Source organism: Zonotrichia albicollis, chromosome 3 (genome assembly GCF_047830755.1).
Source record: "Zonotrichia albicollis isolate bZonAlb1 chromosome 3, bZonAlb1.hap1, whole genome shotgun sequence".
Taxonomy (NCBI): Eukaryota; Metazoa; Chordata; class Aves; order Passeriformes; family Passerellidae; genus Zonotrichia; species Zonotrichia albicollis.
In genome coordinates this window covers 58,386,997-58,407,595 of record NC_133821.1, presented here as the reverse complement: position 1 = coordinate 58,407,595, position 20,599 = coordinate 58,386,997, and the positions used below count along the sequence as shown (strand labels likewise).

The 20,599-nt window shown below is 39.4% G+C and overlaps 1 protein-coding gene across 1 annotated transcript in view; it reads left to right on the top strand.

The window, feature by feature from the left end:
- Positions 1–20,599, top strand: part of UST (uronyl 2-sulfotransferase) — a 153,155-nt gene that overhangs the window by 115,605 nt on the left and 16,951 nt on the right. The window contains exons 6-7 of the mRNA XM_074537561.1: positions 3,982–4,079; positions 6,189–6,346. Of these exons, the coding sequence (XP_074393662.1) occupies positions 3,982–4,079; positions 6,189–6,346 (256 nt within the window). The remainder of the gene's footprint in view (positions 1–3,981; positions 4,080–6,188; positions 6,347–20,599) is intronic.

Below are 20,599 nucleotides of genomic sequence, written 5' to 3'. Positions count from 1 at the left end.
TGAATTATGTAAGTAAGGCAATTATGTAACTGATTACATATTTCTGTTATGATTTTATAATTATTTATACTTTGAGGCCTACAGGCCAGCTGTAGGCTACTACACCTTGAAACTCAATATGATTTTTTTTGTGTGTGTGTTTCTTCCACTGAATAAAAACCAAGTTATTCTTTCTGTCCGTACTCATAGGATTTTGTATTTGGAGGAAAAAAGTTCTCAAATCTTGTGTCACATCCTTTTGTATATGGTACAGTATTTGTCATAAGACATTGACTTGAGTAAATTGCTTATTGTTCTGCAAAAGAACACCTTAAAGCTTGCTCTTTTTGTGATGGAATTAAAATTCCCAAAGGAATTTTGTGGTCCTTCACTCTTTACAGCTACCTGAAAGGAGTTTTAGTGAGGAGGAAATGAAAGGATGGTAGGAAATGTCCTTATGTTGCATCAGGGAGGTTCAGATTAGATATTAGAAAAAAAAAATTAACTGAAAGAGATGTTAGACAATGGAATAACTTGCCCAGGGCAATTATAGAGTCACCATCTTTGGAAGTGTTCAAGAGGCATCCGGGTGTGACATTTGGGAATATGGTTTAGGATTGATTGTGGTGGTGCTGGGTTAACAGTGGAACTAGATGATCTTAAAGGTCTCTTCCAAACCTGATGATTCAATTATTCTATGAAATATTTTTAATCAGATGCTGACTTCTCTTATAGCACGTTAAGCTCACTATGGCAAATGAAATAGCTTATTACTAATCTCAAAAAAAGAAAACAGTAATGCAGCTTTGATATATTTCTGCTCAGTTGTCTGACTCATTGACAGATTAAAGGATTATGGCATGTTGTGATTTTCATTTCAAAGACAATTTTACAGAAGAAGGAAGCAGAAATTACTGGTTTAACTTTTCAGACAAAATTGTTACATGAGTAGAAAAATAGAGTATTATTTAAAAGAAAGATAGTTTCTGTTGTTACTTGGAGCTGCAGGGCTGATTCCCAGGCCTGTCACTGCCCCTTTGAAGACACAAGCCCCATGGGATGTGAGTGATATGAATTGTAGCCAGGATCTGAGGAATGAAGTAAAATACTGCTTTCTTTGTTTTGAAAGGTTATGATCAAAGTAGCTCTGTGTGTTTCCTTCTGTATCTTTCCTGACTGTGTTAAAATAATTTTTTTACAAGGCTCCTCCAGTCATTTAAATGAGCACGGCTGTCATCTGTCACCTTGCAAAATTTTGTCTCACGTAGAAACTTTTCTGCCCTGAAAGATCTGTGTTCTGCTGAGAAAGCATGTTCTTACTTGGAGATGTGGCTTAATTAATGTTGCTTAGGATAGCGGAGTGACACTGCCTGGGATAATGTTGTTTCACCTTGACTTTCCATGCTGGGAAAAAACACCAGAAATTCCTGTGTGCCACTGGCACCAAAATGCGTCTCCTGTAGGTGTGTTTAAGTTTTGTAATGACTAGCTCACCTCAGGCTGACCTTTCTTTCACCCACTTTTTGGTTGAAAACTGATTTTACATCTCAGGGATTGAGCAGGGGCTGCAAATGCTCGAGGACACTCTAGCAGCTGGAATACAGATCATAGCAGTGGTGGAAAACAAAGCCTGGAAAGGGGCAGTGCTTTTACTGCAGAGAAAGCCTGGTGCTTCTGATGTCAGGAGGGTGAAGTGCATGTCTTTGTGTGGCAAAATATTGTAGGTTTGTATGAAAGCTCATCTGGCCTTTATCTTAAACCCTGAGCTATCAACAAGGAATGGGGGAGATGAGATTAGATTAGAGCCAGCCTGGTTGTTTCAGTAATCCTGCATAAATTTACCCTAAAAAGGACACTAAAAATCTCTTTTTCAGTTAGTATCAGCTGTCTGCTTGCTAAAGCTGCCGGATTTTCCATATGAATTTACATTGCTTTTATTGTACAGTGTTTCTCTGGCCGTGTGAATCAAATACTGTTTTCACAATTACCAGAAGGTCCCAGTTACACTTTTGTGTTGGGTATTGATACTCATGTCAGGGAATATTTCTTGACTCATCATATTCATTATTCTTGTAAAGAAATTGTAAGTTTCTTTATCGGGAGCTAATGTCCTTTTGCCTTTGTATGACAGTGAGAAAAGAGAAAATGTTCTTAGCTGGGTGTTGGTAGAGATTTTTAAGTCTTATGTCTTAAGAACACCTTATGGAAGGTGTTCTACCCACCTTCCATCTAATCCGTTTTATGGATTACCCATCTTCCGTCTATCAAGTGCAAGCCAGCTTGGACATAATTTAAAGTATTGTCAGGGCAATATTTCATTTTTTTTTAATCCAAGGGATTTATTAATTTTTGCAGGTCTTTAGTTTCTTATGAAAGCTAAAAATATGTATTACTGAAAACATCTCTGGTGTCTATAGAAAAAGCACAATAAACCTTTAAAGAGGTGCAATTTGTAATTCATGTTATAAAGCCCTGTTGAGATGACAGGAGAGACACATTGCATGTGCAATCTATACATCCACAGTAAGATTTCTTAGTAATAGCATGGAGCATGGGAGGCTGGTTAGCTTCAGCTCAGAGCCTTTAATGTCAAAATTCAGGTCTTGACCATAAATCTTCTGGTATGTATTTAAGGCAAGCCCTGAAATATACTGTGGGGAGCAGGGGAAATGGATTGTTTGTATCCCAGCTGGCAATTTCTATGTTATTTTCTTTAATGGTTCCTCACCATGTGATTTACTTCCTAGCCCAGTTTTCTGGTGTGCTTATAAAGTTGGATTCACATGACTGTGAGACAGAGTAGGAATCAGAAATGTATTTTAAAAGGCTTACGGGCCGAAACGGGGATCTAATGCAGTTAGGTGAGAGGACTGAAGTTCTGAGAAGAGCTTTTCTCTGATGAGGCCTCAGATACAGATGCTGTGTCTGGAGGCCTGTACCCTCCCGTTCTCTAAGGAGAGCAGGGGATGCTCTCCATGTTGTCCATGCTGCCAAGCACATCTGTCTTGTGGAATGTTCTCTATCACATTTTATTTACTTGATAAATGATGGGTTTTTTTATTTGTTGGTTTGATACTGATGTGTATAGTGCCTATGGCATTGTGAAAGCCCATATCTAAATAACAAGATTGATTCTGCACAGGTGAGATCCTTCCATCCTTGCTTTAGTTGTCTTACCCATTTTTTTGCCCTGTATGTCTCTGCAGAGGGTGTGTCTGCTTGCAGAGTAAGGCTCTATTAGATTTGGATAATGGAATTCAGTGCCACATGTTTATTATTGTGCTGAAGTAAAGCTATAAATGGAATGCAGTTCCTCAGGGTTCAGTAGCTATGCCAAGTCTTTGAAAAATGATAAATAGCTTCTAATTAGATGAATGATATTTCATGAAAATGATAAATACTTTCTAATAACCCATTTTCTCAGCAGGCTTCGCACAGTTCAGTTCTGAAAATCTAAGTTTACAGAATTGTAACCAAAAGGGATGCATGTTATAATATTGAGTGAGATGTACAAATTACATCTTACATTTGTTCATTCCAGTCATTGAATGCCGCAGAATTTTAAAAAAAGGGGGGGCGGGAGGAGCAAAGTAATAAATGTTGTCTCAATTTTATTTATTCTGGCTACTTCAGGTTTTCTCCAGGGTGTATTTAGAAGAAAGAAGAGCCTGAAAATAATCTTTTGAATATTTTAAATGTTATTTAGTATGAAAGTTGATTAATGTGTCCCACTTAAACTCATACAGTAATCTCAGTATAACAATTGTGGGGTTTGCAGCAAGGAAGAAAAAATTGCTTTGTGCATTCTAGGACAAAATAACTTTTTGTTTCCCCTGCTGATATTTAGAAGTAGATAAATGGACCAATAGATGATTTTTAAGGTACTTGTTATAGCCTTGGCACAGTTCTTTAACCCTGAGATGACTGTAAAATGTATGAGATAAAGAAAGCAGTTGCTAATAGAGAAAAGAAAATACAGTATTTTTTTTTCCTCCCCCACAGGACATTAATGTATGTATCCTTGAAAACTACCCTGAATGTTCTAATCCCAGGTTATTTTACATCATACCATATTTCTGTGGACAGCATCCAAGATGCAGGTAAATATATGCAAGGTATTTCAATTTGTTCAGCAACAGCTATTGCAAACATTTTGTCAGAAGTTGGTAATAAAGAGGTGACATTATTTGAAGTACAAGAGAAAAATGAAAGTACAAGGAATGCAGCACTGCATGTGGTAACTGCATGGATATATTTTGAAGTAAGGAGGCTATTGCAAATGTAGCAGTATTCTTTTTTCTTGATTTATCGCATGAATAATTCATCAAATATGAATGTATTTATGTGTATTTTTTTCTGGGTTACTCATTTTATCTGCACTTTAATTTTGTAATACGTGTTTCTGATTTGCTCAGATGCTTCTATCAGGTCTAGATAAGAAGTACATGTTTCTGTGTCCATGTGAGAAACTGTGTTTGTGCTTAAAACCATATAAAATACAGCCCTCTACTGCTTTAATTGAGCTACCTCATTTAACGTCTGTGAACACCATTCTAATAATGCTGAGTTACTGATACCATATTTTTAGTAAATTTTTATACAATACTATAGGAATCATTTTAAATACTTTCTTGGCTTTAAACACTTTAGTAACAAATGTTCTTTGGTAGGTGTGTTCAAGGTATTCTGTTTCTGTATTATTCAAGCTTCTCCATAATGAAACAGTTGCACATTTTCCAGAATTTCTTTCAAAAGCCATACTTCTTGTAGCAGTAATAACAAGTGAAAATGTATTACTTACAAATAAAGACAGAAGAAGTATCCATGTTGTAAAATCCTGCCTTTTTGGTTTTTTTCGTTAACTGAACTTATGTATAAGAAACAAAACAAGTTAACAACTTCATTTTCATTGCACATTTTTTAACATATTTTGGCCTTATCTGCAAATGCTTATGGTTGCACATTTAATTTGCCTGCACGAATAATCCCATTAATGGCAGTCACATGCCTGAATACCTTCACAAAATATCTCTGTGAGGTTCCCAAGGAGGATATTGAATACTGTTTTGTACCTTGTTGTAGATTTGGCTCTTGTTATGCCCTTGAACTTCCTTCAGCTTCTACTTAGTCCCATAAGGAGCTACAAACAGGAGGCTCATAGTGTTTGTTAGGACACTTTGCTATTCCAGAAAACAGATCAGTGCCCAGAAGGTCGTAGAGCATGAAAAACCTGCTACAAGTCTGCTCTAGTAGGAGTGGAAAGTAGTAGGCTTTTCCACATGACAAAGAAAGAGCTTCAGACAAGTGTTAAATTCACTATTGCCTAGGATCCGCAATAACCTAAAGAAGTCATGGAAGAGGTGTGATTTACAGCTACTCCCAGGCAGTGTGGGGAGCTGATTCCTTTAGCCTGGGACACTGGCATTATATCCTGTGTCAATATGAATGATGGCTGCTGCTCCCAGAACATAACTAATATGAATTATTATATGGGATTTAGGATTTGTATGGTTGTCTAACTACATTGTGCTTTTGGGAAACAGAGAAGCATAAAGATGTAGTGAAGTCCTGCCAGCTTCTCCTGCTAGGAGAAAGGACAGAAGAACCCCAAACTGTTCTTCAAAACCAGTATCAGTCACAGCAAAAAAATGCAAATCCTGTAGCAGAGCTGGAGGGCAACTGGGGGTAATGACAGGGGGAAGGGAAGCTCCTAGAGACTTTGGCAAAATGAAGGACAAGGTGGAAAATGGTAGTGTCCTGTGTAGGATTCGCCAGTAACAGCAAGCAGTGGTTGGTCCCAGCAGCTCTCCTGATGTAGTTCAGGGACACCACCACTCCTCAGCACCTTCCAACACCAAGGGCAGTCATCCCTCTGATCACATGGGTTGTGCTTCCAAGTTGAAATACCAAAGTTCACAAGTTTGAGCTTATAAACAACTTGGCAGAAGTTCCCTTCAGAATGGAGTACTTTCACACAATGATTAGCCTCCTTTTGACATGATCCTGTTTTTACATGCCAATCCAATTATAAATGTTGTGTGGAAAAGCTCAGTAAACTACTTGGGTTTGGTGGGGGAGTCTTTTTTTGTTCTAAGTATAGCACTGAATATTTTTTATTCACTTGTGTTCTTGGCTTGAATTTGAGAAATAAATGTATATTTCAACTTTTCTTTTTCCCTTCTCCATCTTCCCCCCTCAATTTCATACAGGGAGCCTGGTGAATGGGCCCTTGAAAGAGCAAAGCTGAACGTTAATGAAAATTTTCTGCTTGTGGGCATTCTGGAGGAGTTGGAGGACGTGCTGCTTTTATTAGAAAGATTCTTACCTCATTATTTCAAGGATGTGCTTAGCATCTACAAAAATCCAGGTAACTTTTTCCATTAAAAAGCTGTTCTTACAGAAATTTCAGCTAAATCTCCGTGGCTGCTGAAGGGTATGTGTTTCTTTCTTGTTCAGTCAATGAAGAAGTTTATCTCCCTCTTAGGGAGCAGATTTGATGATGGGGAAGGTAACATATTCCACTTTTATCTTTAATGTTACTGTGAGGTTTTCTTTCCTTGCCTGCACTTGTTGCTCAGTGATCTTTCCACCTGCCAGAAAGCTTCCCATTTTCCACTGAAGTGCCTTCTTCTTTTAATTGTGTCATACTCAGTTCTCAAATAATACTATCAAAATATTGTCAAAATGGTGTCAAGAATATGTACTTAAATAAACCTTCAAGGAATGGTTTGGGGAGCTGGACACTTTGATGATTCTCCAGGACCAGGTTATTTATTTTCTCTCAGCCTTGACTATGGGTTGAAATGAAATGAACCTTCAACTGAGCTGAGTTTAGGTAGAGTACAAATAAGAATGTGCATTTACAGCACTTCCAATACAAAGCATGCTGAGGAAAAAGACTTAGGAGTCTGGAGTTGAGAAATGAAAATGGAGAGCACTCAGCCTACTCCTTAATTTGTACCCCATGGTCAATCTGAAAGGGTTCTCTGCGCGAATCTGTCCCTCCAACACTGATTTATTGCTGACTTCTTTAAAAGGCTGTCTTGTGTCCTGTGCTAAAATTAGATATAATGCTTCTGGAGGGCTGTGCATGTCGTTCCAGCAGAATTGATTTCTTGCTTACATTTGACTGGCCCATCAACATTGTGTGCACCAAGCAGGGGTAAAACTTCCCTTCTTCCTTTGTGACTCGGTTGCATTTGTGTCATTGTGAAATTAATATGTTTTGTACCAAGCTGTATATTCAAAGCACTTGGAACAAAGATTAAATTTAGTTTGTAATGCATGCAACTGATGGCTGGCCTCTGAGAGCAGCTATTACAGTAGTCAGTCAAGTCACTCTGGAGAAATTATGGATTTGTGTCCATAACCAGGATTTATGCATTACTGTCCATCAAACCCTTCTTCTAGGACTCATCTTTGGAAATTCTGTATTTAGCTGTGATACAGGTACTGGGGAAAGTATGGCATTCCTTTTCTGAACATGCTTGCAGAGGATCATTGTCTGCTTGCAAGCAGGCAGTAAGGCAGCTCTTCGGAAGGTGGGTGTGTAACTTCGTGGTGCCATGTCCAGCCATAGAGCAGTTTTGCTTTATAATAAATATAAAGAAAGTGTTGTACTGGCATAAGAGCAATGCCCAGTTTGGGATCAGGTATTTCCCTTGGTTTTATAAATTAAAAAATAAAAATAACGGTGTTTGTAGTATGTGGAAGTCATCCTAAAGGTTTGCACAAGTTGGTCTCGAAGGTTTCCCCATGGGATGTTGGACAAAAGGAGGGCAGGGGGTTCAATAGAAGGATATGCTCTCTCTGCCATGAGAGTTTTCTTTGAGTTTATATGACTTCTTTAGCTGTTCTGTGCACCATATATTTTCGTTTCTTTTACAATGAAATAAGCAGCACACAGGGTTTTGTTTTTCATCAGGGTGCCCTAGAAATTGTCAGGTGGGAAATAAGCAATCTGCCAGAATCATTAAGTGCTGGGTAATCTTTGTCCTCTTTTTGTATTTTCCAGTGCCAGGGGGAAATTTGATCACTTATTACAGGACAATTATTTCCTCTGGGATTGATTTCATGTGAAAAATGGGTCATGAATCCAAAGATTCACCCCTTTCTGTCAGTATTCCCTAGGTGGATTATACCTTTATTTTATCTTTCCCATTCACTTATTGACTGGACATATTAGTAAGAAAGCAGTTTCCTCTCTCCTCCTTTTTTCATACATGCATATGTTTGAGGGTTTTTTCCTATCATAATTATTTTCTGGTTATTTCTGAGTTGGTGCTAATACTTACAAAAAAAACCACCGCTTAACAGAATCAGCCAGAAAAATAAAAAATATTCAAGCGGTGTGTAAGAAATCCTACATTGTTCTCGGGGTATCTTAGACCTGATCTGCAACACCCTCTGCTGTTGCATCATGAAGTGCAGGGAAGAAGACATGTTGTTCTGCCAGCTGTCTGGTGGTCCCACAAAGCAGCAGATAAATTGGGCCAAAACTGACCTTTTGTTGCAGCTAATACTTGCAGATTAAATCAATATAGTTTACAGTATTGTCTGCTGACCTGCTGCTCCTCTTGAGATTTTCTTATGGCAGTCTTTCTTTCCTCTTTCCACATAAGAAGGAAGGTTTTTCTAGAACTTATCTTTTGTCAGGTGAACATAACAAGATGAGGAAAACACAGAAGGACATGTACAGAAAGGTAATTCACTTCCAGATCTGTGAATATCTGCACCAGAGTCCACTGCAACGAGCAGTTCTGGATTGGAGGCAATTCAGAAATGGGATTTGTAGAGCTGCCTTGAAGCAAAACGTCACTGAAGAAAGACATTTTGAATCCAGTGTTGCTTTCGTGGATTACATAGATTAGAAATCACAGTAGGAAACAGGTGATTGCTGTCCCACCAACATCATAATCTAAACTATATTAAAAGCCTTCCTGCTATGGGAAGCAAAATGCCTGATGTTATTAAATGCATAAAATCTCATGTGCATATAAGATACATCTGCAAGAGTTGTTAGTTAAACCCCTTCTTCCTGAAGTTGGGACTCCCCTTGCTCATTACAGGTGCTTTGGTTTGTCACCAGATCACTGTAGATCTCATCTAAGCAAACTTCTTAGTATTGGAGACCTTCAGTATATGTTGATAATACAGAAATCAGGAAATCTAGAAACTTTTCCTCATCTCTACTCCTTTGAACTGTGCAGGCCATATTCAAAGCTCTCCGTTTCTTTTGTGCCTATAGTAAAATTTCTTATCTGAAGCACTGTGATAACATTTGTCAAGAAATTCCTGCTCAGCATTCTCTTAGCAGAAAACAAAGCCTGTAGTTTTTTTACCTTCAGAAATATTTTTCTGCTGTTTTTCTGAAGCTCATAATTTAAACTGTGGCTCTCTGATAAGATAGTGTGACATTTTCATCAGAGTGTTACTGTCTTTCTGTATACCTGATGACACAGGTAACTGCTTAAAGCAGTATGAATTGAACTTTTCTTTTTGATGCTAATGATTTGTCTGATATAAGCTGGCAGAAGGAAACTGTGAAGAAAGGTAAAATGTTAAAAAAACTTGGCAGTTCAACATGGAAGAAAATTTTAATGTCAGAGGACACAAGGAGGATAACTTCCTTCATTGCATTAACAAAAACATTGCATTCAGCTATTCCATATGCCAGATATTTTGACTTGTGTGTTTTATAACCACGTGTAACAAAATATGAAAACTCTTTGTGGTGCTAAAGTTTTCATTGGAACCAATCTGATTTTATCTTGTACAATACTTTAAAGCTATGGGCTTCCTGTTTTTCTGTGTCTCCACTCTCTGCTTGAAATTAATCATTATCTTAATGTTAATACCAAGTCAAGAATTGCAAAAGGACTGTCTTTTTTGATCCCTATCTTGTCCAAAGTAACAAACTTTTCTTGGTAGCCGAAACTAGCTTTGACAAGAGATTAAAAGGGTAGGAATGGGGGCAGCAGATTGTGAAATCAATAGATGAATAAATGGGTAGAATAAATTTTAAAAATATATTTTTATGTTTAATAGCTTTTTTTGCTGACACAGTAAAATTTGCTCAAAATTTTGTCTTTTTTTCACCAGCATTGAAGCAGATAGGATCCAGTTGCAGAGCCTTAGAATATATTTATTGCAAAACTTGAAAGTATTTTTAACTCTTTGAAAGGCCTGAAATAGTTATAACAAAACTTGACATGTAAAATCTTTCCTCACTCTCAGCGGCTAAAGAAAAAAAGATTGGTCAGTCCTGTTCATTTCTGCTGGCTGCAGCTCACTTCTGTAATCTGGCTGGGAGCTAGAACCCTGAGAATATTTACTCAGTTTCTTTTGAAATGGGCACATGTGGGTTTCATATCTTTGCTGCTTTTAAGAAACAAAAAAGTACCTACTATACTCAGCAAAACAGAGTTTTCTTCTGTCTTATCAGTTTCTGTGGCGTGGGGTAAAAGTTAACAGCATCCAGTGTAAAACAATAGGCAATAAAATGGGGTTTTTTTATCACCTCAGAAATGAGCCATATCCTCACACCTCAGGAGTTCATAAATTTTCTTTGGCACCAGAAGCCCTATAAAAACACTTCTTCCCAATACCAGGAAAAAACCCCTTTGTTTCCTGAAAGGTGCATTTAGCGTGGAGAATGTATAGGTCTTACTCTAAAACAAGAAAACTGACTTTAGGCTTTTCAGACACTGAATTTTATTGAGTGCAATGAAATAACTCACACTGTCAGCTGAAAGAAAATATATTGTTTAGGTAAACTGCAAATTAAAAAAAAATGCAATGAAAATGTGATTCCCATAAGAATTGCATTTACAGGGAATGTCTTAAACTGTAGTAGTAATATTACCCCAGGTAATATAAACCTTCTCGTTTTTTAAATCTGCTATGTTCATGAATGTTAATGATACAGTCTTGCCATTTTCTATTCATAAGTTCCCCCTTCTCTTTAAACCCATTAAGGAGAGAGATGCTGCCATTTGTCTTTATTGCAGGACTGAGGTCCTGGGAAGCAGAGCATTTTTGATGGAGTTAGGAGAAGGGAGAAATCAAGCTCAGCAGTCTTTGTGCTGTGCTGAAGATCACTCCTGTGCCAGGCCAGCCCTGAAGGTGGGCCATGCCTTCAGATGGTTCAGATGCTATGCATTTGGAATAGTTCAGGAACAAGGGATTTTTCCCTCTGAGAAATTGTAGTGAATGTGTTTACAGGCACCACCTCCAAGAGCAAAAACTTTGAGCAAGAAATGATCATAGGACTCTAGTGGAAGGAGTCAGTGCTTTTTGGGCAGTGTTTTTAAATAGTGATCATTTTATCGTCCTTTGTTCTGCCTTTGTTTAGCACAAAATGAAAGAAAAGAAGAAATTAGGAAAAATTATATGAGGCTTCTTAGTCTGCTGGCTTCTTGTGAGCTGTATTTTCTGGAAAGGGTTGTGACTGGTAAATGGGAAGGGAGTACACTGGCTCATCTCCTGTGCTGAAGTGCCCAACCCTCCTCTCTCCTACAAGCACGTGCACTCCTGTTGAGAGAATAAAATCAGCGTGGATTAGTTTTAATGTAAATACTGAAGGGGTTTTGTGGTGGGTTTTTTTTGTTCAGTTTGGTTTTGGGTGGGGTTTTTTGTGGATTTTTTGTTTTGGTATCACTTCTAAAATTTCAAGCACATTCACATGTTTAAAAGCTTTGGAGACTCCAGATATGCTGTCTTTTCTTTTGCCTTGCACTCTAAAACTAGAGCTTTGTGTTTTCCCTATGTAATACTTTGAACAGGAATCACTGACTCTGAAAATTTTCTACAGAGGAGGAAAATTGCCAATTTCCCGTGGAGGCAAAGCGTGAGTATGGAGTTGGGAGGTGACTCCCTGTGTAACTCTGCCGTGTGTGATGAGAGCGTGAGCAGCGCCGCTGTGCCCAGCAGATGGAGCGATCCGCCCGCGTGTGCGCCGCTCCCAGCGCCAGCGGCACACGTGGATTCACATTCCGCCGGGGGGGCCTTCTCTTATCGCCCAACATCCTGTTCTGAAAATAGAAAGCGTGAGCAGACCATTCTTCGCTTCCCCCTTTGAAGTCTCAACTTTCAGTATTGCACAGAGGAACGCTGTAAAACGACGTGAATGCTAAAACATGCAGTTCAAGATCGAGGAAAAGTGTTTAATTGTACTTTTGTTTCTTGTAAAGCAAATTCCTTGTTCTCTGTGTGCAAGATGGGCAGGGAAAGAGGAAGAGTCACAGTGCATGTCCCTGAGGACATTTCTTTTTTATTAGGTCGATAGCATCTAGGACATTCTGCACAACTAATCTGTTCTTGGTTTGTTTTATAAAACTGAAGGTACTATCAAAAGCTGTAGATACATTATCTAGCTCTTTGGCCATGAAGATACAAGGTTTGGAGAGCAGGGAAAAACCAGACTGCCTGATCCAGGATGCCTTGAAGTTAGTGGATACACTAATGAGTGGTAAGGATAGTCAGTGAAAGTATCTTTTCTTTTTCAGTCCCATAAAAGAAAAATATGTTGTTTTGTCTTCCAAAGGTTTGAAATCCTTTTGTGAATAAGCTAAGCAGTTTTAAGAATAGGAGCTCTTGAAAGGATTTAAGCACTTCTGGGCTTTCTCATTACTGTGTTTTTCAAAAGGGCCACTAGGTCTTTGGAAGATTTGTCTCAGAAGCAAAGCTTCTCTGTGATGAGCTTAAAGCAAAGCTTTTCAGATTATAACAGCTGTGGTTCTTGTTTTGGTGAGGAAGGTGAAGCCACTTCAGGCAATATGTGTGTGACATGAAAACCGTAACTGTGGCACCAAAAGATTTATCCAAGATAGTCTAATTGCTAAGATGTGACCAGGAGTAAAGGTGTGGCAAGTGAGTTTGGTATGGCTTTCCAACCCACATGGAGCTTGTGTAGATCCCGGTTCAAGTCCTAACTATTTGCTCTTCCTTGCTAATGTGTACTTGTTAGATTGAGGTAGCTCATATGTGCAGAGTTACACAGCAGAGAGGTTGCCTGTAAATACGTCTTGTGGCCCCAAATGAATGGCATTTTGAGATCAAAAGTGAGGCAGCTGACATCCTGACACAGGGCTGGCACTCGATCTGGGTGAATCTGCTCCCTGAGCCTGCAGTGCAGGGAAGTGGGATTTTAGTGTCCCTTTGCCAAACACATCACTATGGCTCTGCTGTCTCCTGGAGTCAAGAGCAGTGCTTGACTTGCTGAGTACAGCAGCACCAGCAACAATCATTTAGATCAGGTGAGAAATTTACATATTTCCCATTGGCAGGCCAGGATAGTGGGCATGATTCATGAACTAGAGAAATGAGGAATGAGGCTGCTGTTGATCCTTAGTTCCCTTTCCCAGCTCTTCTGGCATTCTTGGATGTTGGCTGCCTTCCAGATCTCACCACTGATTATGACAAAGAAGAATATAGTTTCTCTTCTTGCTAATTACAGTACTGATTTTTAAATCCTTATTTTAGGCCTGGATTTTCATGGGCGTTGAATTTGTAAAGGCTCTGCTTAGAATCAGTTGTATTGGAAGATGAAGTCCATGTTCTCTTAAATCATTGTTTGAAAAACCTAGATCTAATGTTGTTCTTCTAATACAGTTTCTGGACACATGAGCTCATAGACTGGCTCTGACAAACAGCAATGTATTGTGGAGATAGGCTGGGTGTGTTTTGTAGAATTACTCAAGGTTCCCTTTCTGTGAGCTATAATGCATGCCTGTACCCAGCTTGTACTCTGCAATCTGCTATCTTTTTCCTGTTCCTCTCCTCCACCTTTTTCATATTTCTCTTTCCTGTCAAATGGCAGGGTCTTTACCTGAAGCCAAACAAATTTTACTTTTTTGCATTCTCATCTGAACCTCTTTATCAATAACAGTTTCCCCTCGCTAAAGTTTCTGTACGTCTGTAGGGTTATGAAGATTATGAGACCACCTATTGCATCATCTTTGTCTTTTAGTGCAATTCCAAGACTTCAGCCTACAGATTTTGCATTTCATCCCACTTATTCCTATCTCTTGCATTCAGTTTCTTTTCATCAGCTCTATCAATGGGTTGTCTGGTTTTGGACTAAACCCTCATAGATGGAATTTCATACTGTCTTGCAGTAAAAACAAAAATTATTTATATTCTAAATCCCGAGGGACCAGTCAAACAAGCCCTTACATCTCACACATCAAGAATCCATATGTCTTGGTGGTTTTTTGTGTATGTCAGGAGATCATTTTGTACTGATATCTTCCAAGGAACTGTCATGTTTATTTAATGAGCATATCAGTCACTAAAGATGTTATGGTTTATAAGTGTGCTCCTGCTGCTCATCTAAGGTTGATTCCCCAATGCATCTTTTGAATATTTCCTGTTCCTGGTGTCACAAAATGGAAAACCTATGGGTAGCCAGCTTTGTTAAAGCTCCAGCACAGAAGGAAATCTGCATTTGGATACAGCATTAGTGATATCTCATAAATAATCCAGGGTTACTGATGACAATGTACCACAAACATTTTAATGACAAGCAGTTAAAGCCTGCAATGACAGTTCATTCCTTCTTGAGTAACTTAGTAAATAAAATCATAATGCTATTTTAATCAGTAGCATTTCACTAAAGCTCCCTTACTGCTTCTGCTTTAAAAATAGCATTTAAACCAAAATTACAGTGGTAACAGATTATGCAGATTGTTTCTTTGACAACTTTGCCCTCTGCCCAGGCAACAGAAGGCATAGAGAAGGAGCCATTAAATTCCATTTAATAGACCTGCTTCTGTTCCCAGGTGAACAGGTCCTCATTTCACTTACATGGAAACAAGCAAGCTGTGCAAGGTGACTGAGGCTGAAACATAAAAAGCTTTTATTAATAAAGGACCAAAACTACTGAGAATTTAGCTCAATAATCAGTGTATCCCACAGTATGTTTTCAGGGCCAGTGTTTGGGGAGAAACACCTCTTAATTGAAAACAAAGCATATTTGGCATTGAAGACACAGGAGCAATATAAAGCAGATCACAGAGCTGACTATTTACTTTACTTTTAGGAGCATAGCCTTATTCTCACTCTTCAAATAAAGTTATTGTACTTTTTTTTTCTCAGACTAAATCACTTTATCAGTGGCACAATGGGCTGCGGGTTAAATTGATTATTCTTACTCCCAAGGCATCTGCAAGAACAGTGCAACTACCATGAGCCAGTATCTTTGATGGCCCAGGAATTAAAGATAGGGTAGCTATAGAAAAGAAATTTAGGTGTTAAAACACTTTTACTACTAATGTTTGTACAGCAGGGACAAGGAGCCATCCCTTAGGAATTACTTAGATTTTCACATAAACATTGCAATTTAATATCAGGTTTTTACAGTGATGCAAATCAGCTGCTATAGTAATTTAAATGTTGTAATAATTAAAATTGGGAAAACATGAGAGAGCATAAATTCTGACAAGTTAGGTGTGAAATTATAGCAAGGCATGCAACTTGCAAAAGGCATTTTATAAAGCTAACAGCAAAAGGGTTTTTTCGAGCCATATCAGGGCTAGGTGACTGAGAAGAGAGTCGGGGAGAGAGAGGCAGTGGGCAGCTGGGAGAAGTGCAGGCAGACAGTCTTAGGGAAGAGACATCTCCAAGGTACATCTGTAAAGGGACCACTTGCTCCCAGAGGACACAGTGTATTGTGCTCTAAAATCATCTTAAGGACACTGTTGCTGCTATTAGAAAAGAAGGGAAAGAACTAGTAACATGAATTTCAGCAAAGTGCAAGGGTCAGCTCTTGATGACAAAATTTTAAGAATTAAAATGAAGTAAATATGTTAGCAGTGTAGCTCTCAGCTGGTGTGTCTCCTCACTTGAGCACAGCTTCACACCCTGCCTGTGCTCCTTCCTGTGAACCCCTTTGCTTTACCTGCCCTGAAGGCAGTTTATGGTGCTGGAGAGCTGGCCCCTTGCTCTTCCAAAGTCTTTTTTGGAGTTATTTTCCCTACTTCCTTTCCTTGTTGGAATTTCCCAGCCTTTTTGATCTGTCCTCTTGAAAACTTGCTCTCCTAGAAGCTATAGCAAGAAAAGAGGGTTTCACTAAATATAGCTGTGAGGATTCTGGTTCTCTTCTTTTTCTCTGTTCTTGGAGTTGAATCACAAATTTTCAAATGTAGCATGAAAGAGCATCCTCCCCTCCATTTCTCTCTAGGCTCATCTTCCCAGTTCCCTCCCCTTCCAAACTGCATTCCCATTGTGTTCTTTTATTGTTATCTTCTCTCCAGTTTTCTTTGCCTATCTCCATCATTGTTACTGCACTTTATAAACCTTACCTTTTGAGTTTGCACTCTGTTTGAATATCTTTTCAGTTACATGCCATCTATAATACAGATAAATTTTAGGGTGTTGCATTTTTTATTCCACAGCTGTCTTTACTCCTTCAAACCAGCACAGCAGTGTTAGGGATGCTGCTGTGAGAGCAAGTATTCATCAAGGATTTCTTTGAAACTGAAATTGCCAGCTCTGTGGTTGGCAATCCCCTGATTCATTCAGCAGCTATTTTGGAATAATAGGTAAGATCACTCTCAAGCTTTTAGAGGGCTGCAATTGTCACCTAGACACCAACAGATGAAAAAATCAAATTGACATATTGGGAGGAACTCTAATAGAGGATATGATTAATACGCACTTGGGAAAAGTCAGCAGGGCATTTGTAAAATCTTTAAGGACTAAGCAAGCACAGGGATATGAGATGGTACAGGTGTTATTTTCAGCAAGGTCTCTGTCCAAAAGCTCTTTAAGAAAATTGAGTGTCAGGACAGGAGAAAGAGCGGTCTCCTGCAGGATAAAGCTGGTGAAAGAGGTAGGCATTCATTGTTTCCTAGTGCCCCCTTAGTTTAAAAAAACAGGGAAGTCTTGAAGGGACTGTGCTTCGGCCTGGGACAAATGTTCTCTTAAAAAGCCATGTCTGAGGTAAGGGAAGTCAGTGGTGACATGAAGTTAACAGGGGGCAACAAAAACAACACTGAAGTGGTTTACTAATCATAACAAAGCAAAGCATTAAAATTCAGCTCATTGAAGTGCAGCTGAGGTCTGTCCTCGGCACTCAGAGCTGCAGTCCAAGGATGCTCTGAGTCCTCTTCCATGTGGAGCTTGGTAGGAAAGTGCACAGATTATCAGATGGGGAAGCAGTCATCTACAGAAGAAATTTTTATGTGACGCTAGATCAAGTCATTACTCAATTTTTCCAGATGGCAGACAATGATGATGCAGGACAGAAGGGTTAAATCCTGGTTGAATTGCAGGAGCAGCTGAAAGAAAGGCATTGCCCTTGGAAGTGCTGCCCTAGCTGCAAAGCAGGGAGTTCACACAGCTGTAGCTCTGATTTGTGTTTAATGGTACGTGATTCAGAAGCATCAGAACGTGCCTGCTCTTGTTCTGATTTATCCGTTCTCTTTCAAGTTTGCATTCTGGGTAGGCGAAAGGTGGCAAGGATGACAGCGAAGCCAAAGAAAGGTCATTTTCTGCAGACACACCAGGCCTCATTTTCCAGCTAGACTCACCGGAGAAAGAAAGAAACTGTTGAGTTGGCCTCTGGTTTTCTAGCAGTGAGCAGCAGCTGTTTTGGTAGCGGTAGCAGCAGCTCATATAACAAATGTTTCATGATGAATGCAAACAAAAGCCAGCCCTGAAATTCCAGCTCCACTATGTACGCATAAAATATAAAACCAGTTCAAAATAATGTAACTAGTCAACTTGAGGGATTTTTTTCTTCCCCTCTAAATAAATTCCATATGAGTATTAGTGTTTGGTCTGCTCGGTTCTCCAGGGCTCACCCAGAAATTTTTTATCATAAAGGCCAAGGGCAAAAAGTGAACACAAAAACAGAGCAAGAAGAAATATTTTTAGAAAAAGTGCACGTGCAAGGAGGTTGTGTGGTTTGGGCGAAGGTTTTGAGAATGCCAGTCATGCTTACTGAATTGAAATTACTGCTGATGTTTGTGAGTTGGCTGAATTCACTTGCCTCCAAAATAGGTCTTGGAGGAATTCTTTATGCATAGCTGTGCAATTTGCTTTCTGAAGATGACTTGTGGTTTTAAAGGCATCTACATGTTAGAAGAGGGTTATGCCCTCTAGCATAGATTTCTTTCCAGATAGCTAGTGGGAGGATTTCTAGAGAATGCAAGTTGCTGGTCAGTGCATACCCAGGGGAAATGAGGATATTGAAGAGAGAGAAAACTATAATAATTGGAGACTCAGGAGAAATACAAAAGCTATCCAGGAGGCAGTGTCTTACATTATCTTCCTCCAGTTGCCTAAGTTAAAACAGCAAGTAAATGCCAGCATTTACCCATCCCTCTCTGCTCTGCTGTTTGCTGGAGCAGCATCTGTTGTCTGCCCACACAAGCCCTCCTGCTCTGTTCTCAGGCCCTGAAATACTCTCCTCACAGTTTGCTTTCCTTGTGGTTGTTTTTTCTGGGCTGGCTTCCCTGTAATTGTGGAATTATTCAGCTCTATCCATCCAGCATAGGAAAAAAACTAATTTCTTGTGTTCTGACAGATTAAAGATAAAATAATATAGTTTATTGTTGTGCCTTTTTCAATATGATTCTATTTAATGCCTTTTGTGTAATGCAAGTTTTGAATGAGGTTTGTCTCCTTCCATTTTGTTCCTTTCAACTGAGTTTTGAAGGGCCTGGGAAGTTGTGTTTCTGTGTGATGTATTGCTGTTCTTGGGGTACATGTGTACCTAGAAGTCATTATGGGTATCACGTCTTTGGTGTAGCAGAGCATGCAAAGGTAGGGCTTAGAGCAAAAACTCTCTGCTCCTCCTGCTTCTTGACTGCTTCAAATCATTTCCAAGCCATCACCTACATTATTTTATGTCTTGGTATTTGTGGAGTGGGAGGGGGAAAAACAGACTGATAGAGTACTGTTGGATCTAGCAAAGAAAAGGGAACAGAAGGGGTGGGCTCTTTCAGGTTTTGCTTCTTTCTCACTAGAAGGAATTGCAGCACAAGTTACTGGGAGAGCCAGTGGTTGTGTTGGGCTGGTGTGTAGGGAAAACAGGGGCAGGGAGCACATGGATGTTGCTGTAGCAGAGTTTGGTGCATGCAGGGAGCCAGGGGCATGCACGGTCAACCAGAGCCCACAGTGCTTTGCAGAGCTGTGCTCCTGTAGCTTTTAGGATGTTACCAAGTTTGGAGGTTTTCTGCTTGGGCACGAACACTTGCTTTTTCTGTTACATAAAATGAGAATGTGGAATTAATGGGTGACTGATATATAATATACATCTTCCCAAAGCTAGTAGAAATTGGACATGACAGAAGTGACAGCATAGCCAAAGCAAATTTATTTACAACATTGAATGAAAATATTCACCAAAAACTCTGTTTTATCCTAAATACCACTAAATATTTTCTGGGCATTGAAGTCTTAAGTTTTCTTCCACTCTCTACTGTTCCATGAGTGCTCTGCCATTTTTACAGTAGCCATGACTCACCCTTGAAGGGTCTTCAGACAGCTGACAAACCTGCCATACTTCACTGGATATTGATATTATTTAATGTCAGTACTTAAATTATGTATTGGGGAAACTGAACTCTCTGTGTGACCAGTGAAGAGAGGTAAATGGCTGTTTCTTTCTCTGGGGTCTGTTTGGTGCCCTGAGTGCTGTCTGGAGTTTATCAGCTGGAGTACTCCTGACTCATGCTGGTACTCATGCTGGTGTACAGTAGGGTAGACAGGGACGCTGGCTAGGAGTTGACATGCAGTAGTGTTTGTAGGAGCAGGGATGAAGTATGAGTACAAAACCAAAGTTTTTCATCCTTCTTAGTGCTTTCCTTGCCTATCCAGTAGACAGATCTGTGCATCATTGAGTGCTATTTGATCTAAGTTTTGGTTGAATTGTTTGGGGCTCTTTTGTGGACTTCACTTTGGGTTTTTTTAGCACCCCACTATATTTTTCTGCAGTGATTCCAGGAACAAAGTCCATAACTTTAGTTTCTCTGTGGGGTACAGAAGCACAGCGGAAGCCCAGGACTCCCTTACCAAGAGCAAAGGAGGTGAATGAAAAGGAAGATCTTTTCCAGTAAAGTCTCAGGAAACCCCTGCATTGTGACCAAAGCAACTGCTAGAGAGTGAATGAACTGCAGAAGATGGGAACCTGGGGAAGGATTTTGGACAGTAAAACTATGAAGGGTCTTGAAGAGAGTGAAGCATGGCAGGACCAACTGGGGTGAGGGATGATGGTTGAACCAACCTGCTCAGGTATTTAGCAGTGAGGTAATTTCACCAGTTGCTTCCTCCATATTCTCTCCGAGATGTTTGGATCGGCACAGTTTTGGATTAGCTACATCTCTGGCCACTCACTGCCCACAATTAATGTTTTGGTGATTGAGAAGTCCTCATTCTGTTTTTCTGCGCTGAATCCTGGTTCATAGAGATTAGTGTTTGTCCAGTTGCACCACAGAAGTATCACATGCCTTCCACATTTTCCTTGGAGTTATTATGTCAAGATTTGTGGATATTTCAGGTGTGGGGTTTTTTCCACTCTAGACTCTTACCCTACCTATTTCCATTCTTATTTAATTCAGTAAGTGGTAAACTCAGTGGTAAATTTTGAGTGTCTGTGATGGCAATTAAAAGCTAC